Genomic DNA, 15,119 nt, shown 5'->3' with positions numbered 1-15,119 from the left:
ATCCACAGAGAATCCAATTAATATGGCCTTTATTAACAACATATTGTTTTAAAAATACTTTTACAGTTTATTGCACAATACAAGCTTGGTAACTACAAGAATACAACAAAACAATTTTTGGTATTTATTGCATAAGAACGAGTAGCACATATTGTTCCACTGCAGTGCCAAGTTCACAGTTAAAAATACTAGGCCAAACCCGAAGGCCTTTAACTTAGTGTCAGATTGTACTTTCCTTACTTAAGCAGACTTTTTACGTGTGCAATAAGAGACTTACTCAAGATGAGTAACATTACCAAGACATAATCTTTGCTGTTCACTCATGGCACGTACTCATGCTGATTTTCATATCTCTGAGGCTAGCTCTCTTGTGACACAATAGTGATATGTGAGTCACTTAACTCATACCACTGGAATTACAGAGAACTTACTCACGTATGAAAGAGAAGGAGGCCAGATATTCAGCTATTATTTGTTCAATGACAGCTCTAAAAGGGCTCAGTGAATTACGAGCAAAAGCTTAGGGCAGAGGCATGGAGTTTATTTGCTTGGAAGAAAGTATCAGAAGACATTTGGACTCCTAAAGAGGCAGGAATGCATCTATGAGATACGAAAGCCTGTGTTAGTCTGAAGGTTCTGGGGGAGCCACATGGCCTTCTAACACTCAACGTCTGGGTACCATTGTCAATATTTCCTCCTCCCACCCTTTTCTCCCACACAAATTTATGCACAACTTAAAATGTCAGGCAGTTGTTAACACTTCTCCATGCTCCTCAGATTCTTGGATGAGCAAATGTCTGAAAGGGCATCTATGTCAGTAACTGAGGTATGTAAAAAGCTAAATCTGCCCTGTTGACTGGATGTGGCAGAGCTGGCATCCACTGTATCTACATTTCTCAGCCATTATATTAAACACATTTCTTTCTAACAATTTGGACCTCCAAAAATTCTCTTAGGTGTTATATATAAGTATACAGGCTACATATTGCATTGATTTCCTTGGGATTTGTGTTATGCAGCCCTGAAAGCCAAGTTATTAATGGTCTATATAACAATCAGAAAGTACCAAAGCATAATACCGTATCGTATAAAATAGCTGAAAAGATGATAAAATGCAAGGAGAGTCATTGTAGCAGAACACAGTGTTCCTTTCTCTGGGCTTTGTTCCCATTAAGGATTTAGAAATACTAGAGGGAGTCTAGAGGAGAACAAAAGTGAAATAATGAACTGTCAGGGGTTGATCCATGAAGTAAAAGTACACATTAAACTAGTCCACAATATACACATCAATAGCCCATATATTTGCCAGTCTTTGTGAATAAAGTTCCCATTCTCTAAAAGTGACTTGGTGATGCATTTAAAAAAAAAAAAAAAGTCTCATAGGTAAAAATGCAGACATGCAAATCTTAAAATTGTGTATGCAAATAAAACTACATAGGACAAGAGACAGTGATAGACAACATATGCAATCTATAAATATTTAGGGGTCTGGAAGGAATTTTTTATATTTTCTCATTTTCCATAAGAATAATGAGGTTGGTTTAAAAAAGAAGATTTTTAGCTTCTTTTATCAGAAGATGTTTATGACAGTGAAAAATAATACAAACTTTGGAGAAAACCAAACAATGCTAATTGAAACGTAGTGTTGAGGAAGGGAGGAATAGTCTTTTGGGTTATGCATTAATTTGTATAAGTTTTTAGATCAACAACAAATTTCACAGTAAATCTAGTGACACAGTGAGAGATACAGAAATGAAAAATAATGGTGCTAGTGTGCTGCTGACAGGCAGATGTGAAATCTTATAAAAAAATAAAGAGGCTGAATGCAACAGCAAATGCCATATCAGAACCTCCTTTAAACACAAAAAAAATCTGAGGATTCTCTACAGAACTTCCTACATCTATCTTGGGTGGTTTACTTACATGGTTTATGCAGTGTTTATGCACTAGCCTATCAAGGTATGTAAAAAAAAAAAAAAAAAAAAAAAAAAGAGGACAGATTACAGACAGATGACATCCAGGAGGAACAGTAACTCATATGGAGTATGAATTCTTTTTAACCCCTATGTTTTGCCAGAAATCTCTCATTTTCTTAACAAGTAGAGGATTATGGTTGAGAAGGAAACTGTACCTTCAAAAGCAAATAAACAAAGAAATAAAAAGAAAAAAAAAAAAAAGGAAAGAAAAACAAACAAACAAAAAATGAAACAACCCCCCTACAAACTTCTCACTTTTACTATGATCAGACTTGAGGTGATAAACTGTTAAGTAGCAGGACAGATTTTGCAAAAAGTCAGCTGCCTCTCAGAAGACTTCTTTGTATGTAGGAAGTGATATAATGAATTTGGGTAGTAAGAAAAGCCTGTGAGCCTGCTGGAGCCATTTTATCACTAATCTATTACAATCTGTCTGTATGACACTTGCTAATCTGATTCTTTCACTCACTAGCTTGCTTCCACGCAAGTTTGTAGTGTTAGTTAATAATTATTTTTCTTTTGATATCCTGCTCATATAAAATTCATGAGATAATGCTCCTTAAGAAAGAGACTCTTTCTGTTCATGTGTGGCCCTGGGAGATTACAGAGAGATTCCAGAGACTACATGCCAGAGTCTCCTCTCTCTACACCATGTCTTTGTAATGTGGCTGAAGTGGACTTTTTTCCTAAAAGAGCATTGGAGTGTATCATAGTAACCAAAACCTAAAATATGCTGCTGCTCCTCAGAGCGATTACTGCATATCCCCCAGTTGTTGACTAAGATGTTTTCCCCTCCTGCCCATTCCCATGGGCAGATCTCAGAAAGCATCCCCTGGTAACAGTAGTGATCTAGTAAAAGTTGTTTCATTTTCCCATCCACTGCAGTTAGCTCAGATTCCAGATGCCAAAACTTTCCATAAGTCATTGAAGCTATCTCCTAAAATAAGGAAATTGCAGGGTCATTAGTTCAGTCCCATGAACTCATTACTAAAATCTCAAATTAGCCCAGGCCAGCTCTCTTGTCTTCAGTATTTTTGACCAATTTTAAATAGTTCTTTCTTCAGTACCCTGGGTCTTTACTGTATTTATCTGCCTCTTCTGAAAAAGCATAATTTATGGGTATCTAAGAATAAAGGAGTGGTTCTAATTTTTAAAATAGTTATAGAAGGAAAAAGGAAAGGGGAAGGGGAAGAGGAAGGGGAAGGGGAAGGGGAAGAGGAAGGGGAAGGGGAAGGGGAAGAGGAAGGGGAAGGGGAAGGGACAAGGGATTTAGTGCAGAGCCTAAAGAAACTTTATCTCCTATTTTACTACTGCATTCCAGTCCTTGACACTTAATATCAGTTTCACAGCATAGTTGATATTGGAAGGGACCTCTGGATGCCATCTTGTCAACATCCCCTATTCAAGCAGGGACACCCAGAGCAGGTTGTCCAGGACCATCTCCAGGTGGCTTTAGAAGAGTCCCAAGGAGACAGACACCACAGCCGCTCTGGGCAACCTGTGCCCATCCGTGGTCAGCCCTCTTAGCAAAGAAGGGCTCCCTGATGCTCAGGAGAACCTTCTGTGTTGCTCTTGGTGTCCATTGCCTCTTGTCCTGTCACTGGGCACAGCTGGGCACAGCTGGCGCCATGCTCTTTGCTCATGTCCTTCTGGTGTTTCTACATGCTGATGAGGTCTTCCCTGAGCCTTCCCTTCTCCAGGCTGGACAGTTCCAGCTCTCCCAGCTCTTCTTTGTGGAAGAGACACTCCAGGCCCTTTGCCATCTCTGTAGCTCGTTGCTGCACTCTCTGCACTATGTCCGTGTCTCCCTCCTGGTGGGGAGAAGCCTCACCCTGGGAGCAGCTCTGCGGAGCTGCAGGCCTGCAGCTGGGCAGCACGCGCTGTCAGGGGGAGCACAGCAGTGGGGCCGGGCACCTGGGGAAGGAAGCGCTGAGACGAACACCCCAGCCCTGCTGGGAAGGGGCTGCATCGCCGCGCCCCAATCCCAGCAGACTGACCCCATCGGCCTTCGGGCCCCACAGCCCTGGGAGGAAGCGGTGGGCACAGCAGTAGGAAGAGGGGCAGATGGCAGCAGGGGTGGGGACAGCAGTGCCAACCGTGTTGTTAGCAATACAGAGACTTTTTCGATAGCTTTCATAGTTTTATTTCTTTTGTCCAATAGCTTCCGACTGCTGTGAGCCTTCTGGTCCCCCCCGGTTGCCGGCACGTGCCCCGGTTGCTGGCCCAGCCCCAGCTAGGCCAGCTCCTGGGGCACTGTCCTAGTGTCGTCGGCGGGGTGGCCTCTTTGCAGGTGGGGCAGAGTCCTGGGAAGTGGGGGCCTTCCTCTTCGCAGCTCGCCAGGGTCCCCTGCGTGGCTGGTTCCTGCCCTGGCCGGCAGTGGAGGGACCGGCCTCAGCCTCCTGTGGTTCCTGCTGGGGCACTTCCTGATCACCAGGGTTGGGAACTGGGATGGACGGGGGGTGGCTGGGCCCCTCCCGGAGGGCAGCAGTTGAGGGTCCAGGGAGCTCTTCTGTGTTGGTTCCCTCGGAGTGCTCTGCTCCAGGAGCCGGTGTCCCCGCTGAGGTGGCGGCGTGGCTGGGGACTGCTGCAGGGCTGCCCTCTGGTCTTCCGGCAGCACGGGAGGCCCCCCGACCCAGCAGATTTTGGGCCTCCCCGCTGCAGCGCTGCACAGCAGTGGCAATGAGTCGCTGCACGAAGCCAGCCGTGTGTCTTCCCAGGGACGTCCGTAGCAGCACCGTCAGAGCTGCCTCATTCAGGCCGAAGAAGCGCAGTCTAGAGATGACGTGCTGTTGCGCTGCAGAGGCTGCCCTTCTGTCATGCCGAAAGAGCCGCCTCAGCTCCTGGCGCAGCCACGGCAGCAGGGGCTGGAGCATAGCTGGATGCCGTCGGAAGAGGGATGCCCAGATATGGGGTTGGAGGCTGCCCACAGGATCCCTTTGCACTGGTCCAGCTGCCTGTGGCCGGAAGACATGGTGTGCAGGTGCTGTCCCTGGCTGCTGGGCGCTGGCTGATGTCCCTGCAGGTGGTGCAATGACAAGCTCCTCAAAGCTCTTGTCTGCCCTCACTGAATGTAGAATGGAGCGCATCCTCCTCTTGCAGAGGGGGCACCGGGGCGTGGTCTCAGCCCACCGCTGGATGCAGACAAAGCAGAAGCGGTGGAGGCATGGCACCACATAGCTGGCATTGACCCAGCTGCCTAGACAGATGGGACAGCGGGTGTCCAGCTCCGTGGCCATGCTCTCCACCTGCTGAGGTGAGCTGGGGAGAAGTGGCGATGACGAGCCGCTCCCTCTCACCGGCGCTGCAGCAGCAGGACTCACGCTGCAAAAGGCAGACAAGAGGCCATGGTCATGGGCTGAGCTGGGGCCGGCTGCAAGAGTTGTGCAGCTCCCTCAAGGAGGAAACCCTTCCAGCTGCCCAGTGCCCAGGGCAAGGTGTCCCCACCGCGCTCACCTCTGCTGCTCTGAGCGCTCGTCCTGGGTCTCCCGACGGCCCGAACGACGCAGGGCCGCGGAAGAAGCTCCGATGGCTCTGGGAAGGGCACTGAGAGCTACTGCAGCAACTCCCAGGGCACGACACCAGCACCAAGGCCAACCTCGCTCCTCACTCCAGACCTCACGTAACCGCTCAGCCGGAGTGCGGGCACTAGCCGGCGCGGTGGGACTCTGCGCCCTTATATAAGCAATGAGGGCCACGCTGTCACAATGCGTTGCTCACGGCTCTCACAGTGCATCGCTCGGAGCCATTACAATGGGCCGTCCTGCCCCGCAGCGCTCGCTCTGGCAGAGCTCTGGCCCCAGCACATGCGTCTGTGCCTAGCACAACGTCACTTACCACTCTGTCCCACAAATTGTTTGTCTTCTCGGCATCAGTGTCATGCACCAGTCACTGCAACCTTGGCCAGGTCTTTCCAGAACACCATCAGGTCACCCTGGCCATGGCAGACATCTCCAAGTCCATTCGACGACAGTGTCCAGTCAATAAAACCTCACGCCTGCCTTTGAGGCAGCACCACACAGTCCCACAAGCTCTCCCCACCCTCCAGCTCTGCTGGCCAGTTCTCTGAGTTGCCCTGCTTCTTCCCACGCCAAGCCAAAGGCTGCCCTTGACTTGTTCTCGGTGTTTTCCTCCCATCTTTCACCCCTCTCTGGGGTCATCTGCTCTGCTCAGCACTTGTCCTCCTTGGGGTCCTGGGTGGGAGAGACATCAGCAAGTCAGAGGGGTTCAGGAGAGGCCACTGATGCGGTGGGGCTGGAGCACTTGCCCTGTGAGGAGGGTGCGTGGAGCTGGGGCTGGCTCAGCATGGACCAGAGGAGGCTTAGGGGCACCTGACAGCACTGCCTGGTGCCTGGGAGAAGGGGTGACAGGGATGGGGACAGGCTCTTCCCAGCAGTGCCTGGCAACAGGAGCAGAGAAAAGCAGCATCGGCTGGGACTGGAGAGGTTCAGGATGGATTTAAGGAAAAATGGAAAGTCCCGTGAGGCACACAGAGCACCAGAGGGGGTTGTCCAGCCAGGCGGAGGTGTCCCTGAGCATGGAGGTTTTCAAGATCTGAGCAGGCCCAGCCCAGAGCACAAGGGTCACAAGCCTGTGAAGGGACACATGGGGGAGTCTTGGGAGAGAAAGCGTTGGCAGTGTGAAATGCAGCCAAGCTTCCCAAATGAGCCCATGGTGGCCAAAGCAAGGCACAGAGGGCCTAGAGATGCAGAAGGCTCAGCCCTATGGGATGCTCTCTCCTCAGGACCCAGAGCCTCTGCGAAAGTACGTCCCCTCTCTGCAGAGCTCAAAGCAGGGCACAGGGCCCATAGCCCTCAAAGTGGTGGAAAGAGGTCCCAAGGCCAGGCCCCATGGTGCTCAAGGGAGGGGAAGGAAGCCCTCAAAGACCAGGGCCAGGCCCATGCACCTTGGATCAGGCCTCTGGAGCCCTGCAAGAGCAGAGGGCCAAGTGCTGTGGCACTTGAGACAGGCAAAGGAATCCCTGCAAAACCATGGTGCCAGGAGTGGTGGGACCCAAGTCAGGGGAAAGAGGTCCAGCAAGAGCAAAGGACCCAACTCAAGAGGTGCTTGACTCAGTGCAAAGAGGCCCCCAAAGTCAATAGGGCCAGGCACCACATTGCTCAAGAAAGTGAAGAAGAGGGAAAGGGAAAGGGTGCAGAGCAGCCTCCTGCTCCAGTGTGGGGTCTTCCACGGGCTGCTGCATGGCTATCAGTTCCAACATTGTCTTCCAAGGGCTGTAGGAACTACCTTCTTCACCACGGTCCTCTCCATGGGCTGCAGGGGAATCCCAAGCTGCAGTGCCTGGAGCACCTCCTCCCCCTCCTTCTTGATTGATCTTGGTGTCTACAGGGTTGTTTCTCTCTGCGGAGCTCAGAGCAGGGCACAGGGCCCATAGCCCTCGAAGTGGGGGAAAGATGTCCCAGGCCCCATGGTGCTCAGGGGAGGGGAAGGAAGCCCTCAAAACCAGGGCCATGCCCATGGGTCTCCTTTGTGGGAGCGGCGCTCCAGGCCCTTTGCCATCTCTGTGGCTCGTTGCTGCACTCTCTGCACTATGTCCGTGTCTCCCTCCTGGTGGGGAGCCCACAGCTGGATGCAGTCCTCCAGGGGTGGCCTCAGCAGCAGTGCTGGGGAGAGGGGAAGGATCACCTGCCTGGACATGCTGGCAATGCTTTGTGGCTTCTTTGTTGTCAGGACACTCTCCTTAGCCATGTTCAACCTGGTGTCCATCGGGGTCCCTGGGAGCCTTTCCCGCAGAGCTGCTTTCCAGGTGAGTGACCCCCAGCATTTACTGGTGCCTGTGGTTGTTGTCCTCCCCAGGTGCAGGACTTCACCTATTTGAATAGTTTGAATTAGTTTGAGTATTACGTGTATTCTTGCATACGCAGGATGCCTGCCATCTACATTTTTTTCATGACTTCTATGAATTGAGTTGATCTGAACTCTACTACCTTACCGTGCCTTTAATTTGGCATAAATTTTCTGGCAACATTTTATTTACTTGACATGTAGGAAATGGAATCCAGCCTCCAGTGAGGACTTCATTTTGTAATGGAAGAATCTTTTTGCGCACTGTAAAAGAGACATTGGCAATTGGAAGAATATAAAAAGGCAAAACGATAGTCAGTTGTTTTCTCAGTTATGTAACTCTGAGCATAGCTCAGGCCATGCTTTTTATTTATTACAGGAGGGTGTTTTTTTCTTTATTTGTTTGATTAATTTTATTTTACAGAATATGATTTTCAGTATTTTCTCCCTTGTTTGTCAGCTTCATCTTTGTTAAATGTTTTCTCTACCATATCTGAAGAAACAATGTTTTGCTCCAAAAGCTTGTAGTTTCTTTGCAGGAATAAATATATTAATAAATAAATAAATAAATAAATAAATAAATAAATAAATAAATCTATGTTTGCCACTTAAAGCCTTACAGCAGTAAGCAAAATGTTCTCCTTAGAGAGGTAGGAAATGGCCGGCACACCAAACAATCCAATTAAAAAAATATACTGCACTTGAACCCTTTTTTTTTTTTTTTAACCCACTCTCTTTCCAAGTATCCCTGAGTCAGCTGAAGCTCTGGTGCTAAAATGTACACAGGGTAGTTTTCTGTGCATGGCAAATGGTGGTTCTTCCTGAACTGCAGCAGATTCCCTAATTTGAATTTCAACTTGGACCATTCATGGTTATTAAATCATTCAGGTAAATAAAAAGGAAGAAAAAAAATATAGATCCCAATAATTTTTATTTAAATTCAAGGATGTCTAAAAGTCCAAGAATAGCCTGCAACTCAGTAAACAGATTGCTAAATCTGAGGTATGAAAAGAGGGACAGGTTACTGGAATATGAAGTGTTTTTCTTGGAAATGATACAGTGTATATATTTGCCTATCTATCTATTTATAACGTGAAACATGACCCAAGCACATTTTTCCTGTGCAACTTGTTAAGTGTTGCACGGGTTTTGAGTACACACGTAATAGTGCAATACATTCAAAAGCTGCTGTTACAAACTGACCCAATTTTCTTTCAGAGCTTGTCAGATACCCTTAGGAAGCAATAATGGTAATTAATAAACAGGTTTGTATAACAGGTTTTGAACCTGAGTTGAAAAGAAAATGTTTTGCATATGGTGCTGAGTAATTTTTATAACACTTACAGTGTATGTCTGTTGCACTGCAAGCTACTTTTTCACAGTTCCATGCAGAAGACAGTGTCTGTTCAAAACTTCTGCTAAATTTATGCCTTAGTACATTTCTGAAGCATTCACTAGAGAAATGGGAGCTCTTCTGCTCTTGTCTGTGAGCATTTTACCACTCAAAGGTTATGGGAAAGAACATTAAAATGGGGTAAAGAGCAACAGAATATGCAATGAAATCAAAAGAATTTCTCTCAGTGTAGCTGATTAAGCACAGCATCAGGCAGAAAGTTAAGTAAACATACAGTCATAGAAAAAAAATCCTACACTGGGGAAAAGACTCCTTTGGTTCTTCTTACAAGAAGAATTGCTAGATGGCAACTTGAATTCTCACAAGAACTTTCCTGCAAACTTCGTACTCAACATTTGGAGCTTATCCCGTGAAGCAGAAAGTATAACCACATGCAGCATGAGAGAAACATTTCAGTTTGTATGACAAATGTCACTTGAAAATGGGCTTTGCTTTTAATTTAGAACATTGTAAACACATCAGGAGAAACTAGTTTTGATCATTTGCCAAATATTGCACAAGTATTTAGACTAATAAATAGGCTTCTATAACAGGAAGCGTACTGTATATTTTATGTGTTCCCACAATTTTTAAGAGAAAGTCTCATCCCTTCTGCTTCACAGATGTTTCTAGAGAAAAAGAAAACTAGATAAAATAGCCTGTGTTATTATCAAAAAGCATTTCAATTGTCAGTTAAAGATTTAGGGAATATTAAGGGTACATTATAAATAAGAGTACAGTACATTATAAATAAGAGTACATTTTAATTAGAGGGTTCTGCTCACAGATTAGTCTTTCAGACCCTAGGTTAAAGTTATGTCTTACTGAACAAAATATGATATATAGTTAAGAAAATAATCATAGGGTTTATCATCTCATTATTCTCACTGTGTAAATTACAAAGTAAGGCATAAGCTGCTAGCAAACCAACTGGTCTAGTTTCCTAAGCCATTATTAAAGTATGTGGATCCGACCTAAGAATGTACAATGTACCAAATGTTCTGTCTCATGCTGCTGTTACCAAGACTATGATATGCACAGAGCTCTCAGGGCTTTGTTTGGTAAACTTTGCGCTGGACTCTCCCTTTTGTATCCAAAATGTCACAGGAAGGAAGCAAGCCCAAACAACCTCAATGCCTTTAAGGCGTGGCAAAAGCTCTCTTACTTGAGTTCCATTACCATCTGGCTTGAAGGGCTGATGAAAGTGTGGAACAAGCAGAAATAGTCCCAAACATGGGTAGAATTTTTCTAGTATTAATTCTCTGAAAGAATTGCACAGGGTTGCCTAATAAGTCACGGAATGCATATATGGCTTTGAGTGATCTGATCATTCTTATTTTATTTATTTTATTTTTTGTTAAGAGAAGAAATGTTTTGTGGCTAAGAGAAGTAACGAAATTCTGCAGAAATTTGGTGTGACCTTAGGGAAGGTTCAGAATGGTGTGAAGGCTGCTCAGCAAGTTCTTGGAATGAGTTGGTAATAATTTTTCTGAAGCAGAGTGTAAAGTATGCAAATAATGAAAGAAAATTTTAAAATTTGATTCCAACCAATGAGTTTGAGAAATCTGACTGCCAAGTAAAGTGGATTGCAGTGAAATGACAAGGTTGATCACTTTTAAAAAGAGATGAAGTAAAATAAAAGCACCTCTGATTTTCTTTCAGCAATCAGAATGAAAAGTCAGAGAAGTAAAAGGTTAAGATGAACTGACAAAGCAATGATACTAAGGACACAAAGTGGAAGACGGGAAATGTAGGACAGGAGCAATTTGCTTAATGATGGGTTTCACTGGCATTAGGCATAAGTAAGGCATACGGAAAGTGGAAACTAAGTTCAGTTATGTAAGCACATATGAAGATCTGATGAAGAAAATTAAATATATATCAACAGGAGCAAGAAGTGTATACACACTTCACCAGTATAAGAAAGAGAAGGGAATTGCTTTTCTGCTACAGGACAGAGAGGAGCTAATGATAGGTAAAGTGGAGAAAGTTAAAGGGTTTAATGTCGTTGGATTACCGTTCTCTAACAACATTAATATTACCATGTGGTCAGACAGAATAAGAACACTTCACTGAGCTGGATACATTCAAATTGTCAGAGACCAAAGGCTTTCAATTTTCTCACAAATGGTTTTGTGAAATTCAAGCTTAAACAATCATGCAAAGCTATCTCAGAATTATTTTTGAGAACTGGGATGATACTCTGGGAACAACAACAACAACAAAAATATATATTATAACATATATACAGTTTATATGTATATATGCTTGTTTCAAAAATGGGGGGTGGAAATGTGAAAAATTTTGGATCTGCTTTCTTGGAAAATTCTGGAGTAAATAAACAAGCTGTTTGTAAATGTTCAAAAGTTAGTGAAGAAGTGACAATAAAGAGGAATTCACCATGAGTGCACTAAGCTCTCTTCATCACATGGGAACAGGCCTTGGGGTAGAGAAAAAGAAACATATATCTTATATCTTGACTACTGCAAGGGTCTCGTGACAGATGCACAGTAGGCTAGGGAAACGTGATCAACCTGAAATTACTAAAATGGGGATGCAAAAACAGTAGTATGATGATATTTTGTGGTGAGTTGAATGTTTTTTATTGTTAAACAAAAGCCAGACCAAGTGAAATATTTCAGGAGCCTGTGCCTCATTTCATCTATTAAATATTTCCATTAAAGCTATAAAAATGTTTTGTAGACAAAAAATTTGTAGACAATTTGTAGATATTTTGAAGCTGAAAAGGACTGTCTTTAACGTGGATGACAGATTTAAGTTTCAAAATGATGATAGCAAAATTGGAGAAATGATCTGGAAGCAAACAAATAATATTCAACAGTAAATGCAAGACACTGTATTTAGGCAAGAATGTTCAATTGTACAATTACAAGATGAGCAGTGACTGGCTCATGATAGGCCTCCACATGGGAGACTTGTGACTTGCACAAGCCGATCACGGTTGACAAGTTAATGGTTAACTATTGGTTAACAAGTTAATTTAAAAAAAAAAAAAAAGTATACTGGGACATATAAACAGGAGCATAGCTTACAGGATACTCACAAAAATTCTGCATTATGAAGGCTTTGTGTTTGTTTTTTTTTCTCAGTTTTGTACACCATGTCCAAGAACAACAGTAACTAAAAGTCAATTAATGGCACAAGAAGCTCATCAAATGCGGTACCTACAAGAAGGACTGGAAAAATGAGTTTGATTAACCTAAAATAACATAAGATTAAGGAAGGGAACAGATAAGGATCTTCAGGTACGTAAAATGTTGTTGCAAAGAATAACAAAATTATTTATTGTCTATTCAGAAGGGATAAGATGAGAAGAGGCTTAAGCAACAGCGAGAAATTTAGGTCTGGACATTTCAGGAAAACTCACAGGAAGGGTTGAAAATCACTTGAGTAGATCATTTGTGAAGCCTGTGAAATCTCCGTTGCTGGAAATTTTTAAGAGGACCATTGTCAAGGATCTGTCAGGCTGTTATTTTTCTGGGAAAGGGGATAAATAGGTCTAACCCATGAAGATCTGATAGCCCTGCTTTTATGCAGTTCTGTAATCTGCTATAGAAATCACTGTATGTAAAAATCAATCGATATTTTCAATGTGCATAGGAACAATGCTGATCGGATTGCTGTTCTATGAGTACCATCAAAGAATCAATGCTTAGCTGTATGTCAAGGAATTCATGTGCTTATCTATAGCTGTGCAAACCATGTGTTCTTTCTTTCCCCACTTACAGAGGTCTGAAACATCCTAGGCTTAGCTATATGTGGACTGAACATCACCGACAATATAACAGAGTGGATATGTTATGGATAGAATGTGTACATGGGAGTCATTTTCCTACTCCTTACTGCGAGGTGGTAAAACAGTTGCATTGCGATTTCCAGTCTGACTTTCATTAGATGATATAGTTCTTATTTTTATTCCTCTCACCCTCTCCATTTCATCAAATCTTTTATTTATTAAAGCTTATCACTACAGTTACATATTGAAGAATGAAGTTTTATATAATTGGATGATGCTTTCTTTTTATAACATGGAAAAATGCTTATATAGCCTGTGATTTACTATGGGTCTGACTTCAGCCACTGTTGAAAACTTACTGTTCCCTAATAATACATGAAAATGTCAGGTAGTGGTTTAGCTATCTCTGCTCCCTGAGTGCTTTTTGAATTATGGTTCTATTTAAGAAATATGTGTCTATTATTATTGCACTTTTGGAAGGGATTATTTCACTTATAAATTATTTCCATCATCTTTTACGGTTGCTATCACATCTTGACCTGTATCCGATTCCTACCTAATTAAAGACTTTATCACCTCATCAATTCCTTTTTGAAATGTCAAATTATTACTACTATTTTTTTATTGCATAGCACTAAGAATTATATTGTTAAGAAGACCCAATTCCCTCTTGAAAGAACTTTATCTTGTTAGATCAAAATTTGCATATAGATCTAACTAGGAACTTGATTTAGTTCTACCATACAGATAAACAGAGAAAAAATGGTTACACATTTGAAAGCTGTAAGACAAGTGTTACTTCACGTTTATAATTTGAAAAAAGCTGTAGAGTCCTACAAGAGGGTTCTTGAAACTTGTTAGCTAGGCTATAGTAGTAAAAAAAATAATAAAAAAGTAAAAACTTCTTTTGGAAAAAGTAATTCTTAAGAAAATGACTTTTTAATTCCTTTGACTAGATAATCATTTTTTTTTTAAACTTTTCCTTGCTTTGATTTCAGACAATGATTCACAGACACTACAGTTGGAAAAAGCCACTTAAGCCACAACTGTATCACCAAAGCATAAGAATATATCTTTTCATTGTTTTCCAGGGTAACCTAAAAATTCTGAAACTAATGGATTGCCAGTTCCACCTTGCCTGTTCTCATTGCTAAGAATCCTTTGCTTCCCCCCCCCCCCCGCCCCTAATTCAGATTAAATACAACTTTCTCTTTCTGATTGTACCATGTACCACTGTAAAACTACATCTGAATAGACTGAATATCTTTATTTTCCTTGCAACTTCATCACCCATTTTCAGCTACTTGAACTTTAAGGTGCATGGCTTTCTCAGATAAAAACAAAACTCAGTAGCATTAGAGCATAATAAAAATGTTACCCAACAATGCTCAGGCATAACTGGGGACTTGAATCAGAGCATGCTACAAAACCATTTAAGGCAAAGAAAAGAAGCATTAGTAAATGTATATCATTTTGCTTTTGTAATTTGTCACTAAGAAGAGAAAACAAATATGTAGGTCAGAGGTTAATTTTACAAGAAGTCCTTTCCTGTATTTTTAGCACTAACAGAAGGGAAAATTGCAGGTCTTACAATCCCTTTTGGTGTTTTCTTCTGGGAGAGGATGAAAAAATATGCACTCTAATGTACTGAAAGTCTTACAGTCTTGCAGGTTATTGTAGTTGCTGAGGTCATATGGCATTTACTTCTTTCCACTTGACCTCAAGGAAACCATGTTACATATGATTCTTGTACACAAGGTTTTCTTAGAGGGACAGACTAGAGGACTCAGCAAAGTAAAATTCCCTGAGCAACTTTACAATTATGAAGGACAAGCTCAGAATTGAAAAGAATAAATTGATCTTGAAACTTATTTCTTAAAAACTTTCAGGAGGTGCGTTTGGACAACGTAAAATGAGACTCTGATTTTCCTAATTCTCTTTTCTCTATCCCTGATGTTTCTTCCATGGATCACTGTGCCACATCAAAGTAAATGAATTTTTTCCTCACTTTTCTTTAACGGCTTACAAGATTTCCATGTGAGACATGACCTGAGCTGACTCTGATAGGTCATAAAAAGTTATTCATGTTACACTGGAGAATTTTGCACAGCCGTATGAATAGCTTATTTTAGAACAGTTCATTGCCCCACCGAAGGGAGGTGGATGGGGAAGGGGGGGCGGGAACAAGGGA

At 43.0% G+C, this 15,119-nt stretch overlaps 1 protein-coding gene and 1 long non-coding RNA gene across 2 annotated transcripts; one reads left to right on the top strand and one right to left on the bottom strand.

Moving 5' to 3' along the window:
* Positions 1–3,271: 3,271 nt before the first annotated feature.
* On the bottom strand, positions 3,272–6,303 carry LOC140000742 (E3 ubiquitin-protein ligase Topors-like). The gene is made up of 2 exons (XM_072031455.1): positions 5,430–6,303; positions 3,272–5,297 (listed from the first exon to the last, which is right to left on the bottom strand). Exon 2 carries the CDS (start codon positions 5,210–5,212, stop codon positions 4,235–4,237), a length of 978 nt encoding a protein of 325 aa, XP_071887556.1. The 5' UTR covers positions 5,213–5,297; positions 5,430–6,303; the 3' UTR covers positions 3,272–4,234.
* A 5,879-nt stretch (positions 6,304–12,182) lies between these two features.
* Positions 12,183–13,833, top strand: LOC140000737 (uncharacterized). Its single transcript, XR_011805906.1, has 2 exons — positions 12,183–12,437; positions 12,921–13,833. It is a non-coding gene; the product is annotated as an uncharacterized lncRNA (long non-coding RNA).
* The last annotated feature ends 1,286 nt before the right edge of the window (positions 13,834–15,119 follow it).

The sequence above is a fragment of the Anas platyrhynchos genome, chromosome Z (genome assembly GCF_047663525.1).
Source record: "Anas platyrhynchos isolate ZD024472 breed Pekin duck chromosome Z, IASCAAS_PekinDuck_T2T, whole genome shotgun sequence".
Taxonomy (NCBI): domain Eukaryota; kingdom Metazoa; phylum Chordata; class Aves; order Anseriformes; family Anatidae; genus Anas; species Anas platyrhynchos.
The sequence above is the reverse complement of the archived record's forward strand: the minus strand, read 5'-3'. Positions and strand labels throughout refer to the sequence as shown.

What these genes read in the sequence shown, in the direction of transcription:
- LOC140000742 (XM_072031455.1), bottom strand. Translation starts at nt 5,212, where the DNA reads ATGGCCACGGAGCTGGACACCCGCTGTCCCATCTGTCTAGGCAGCTGG.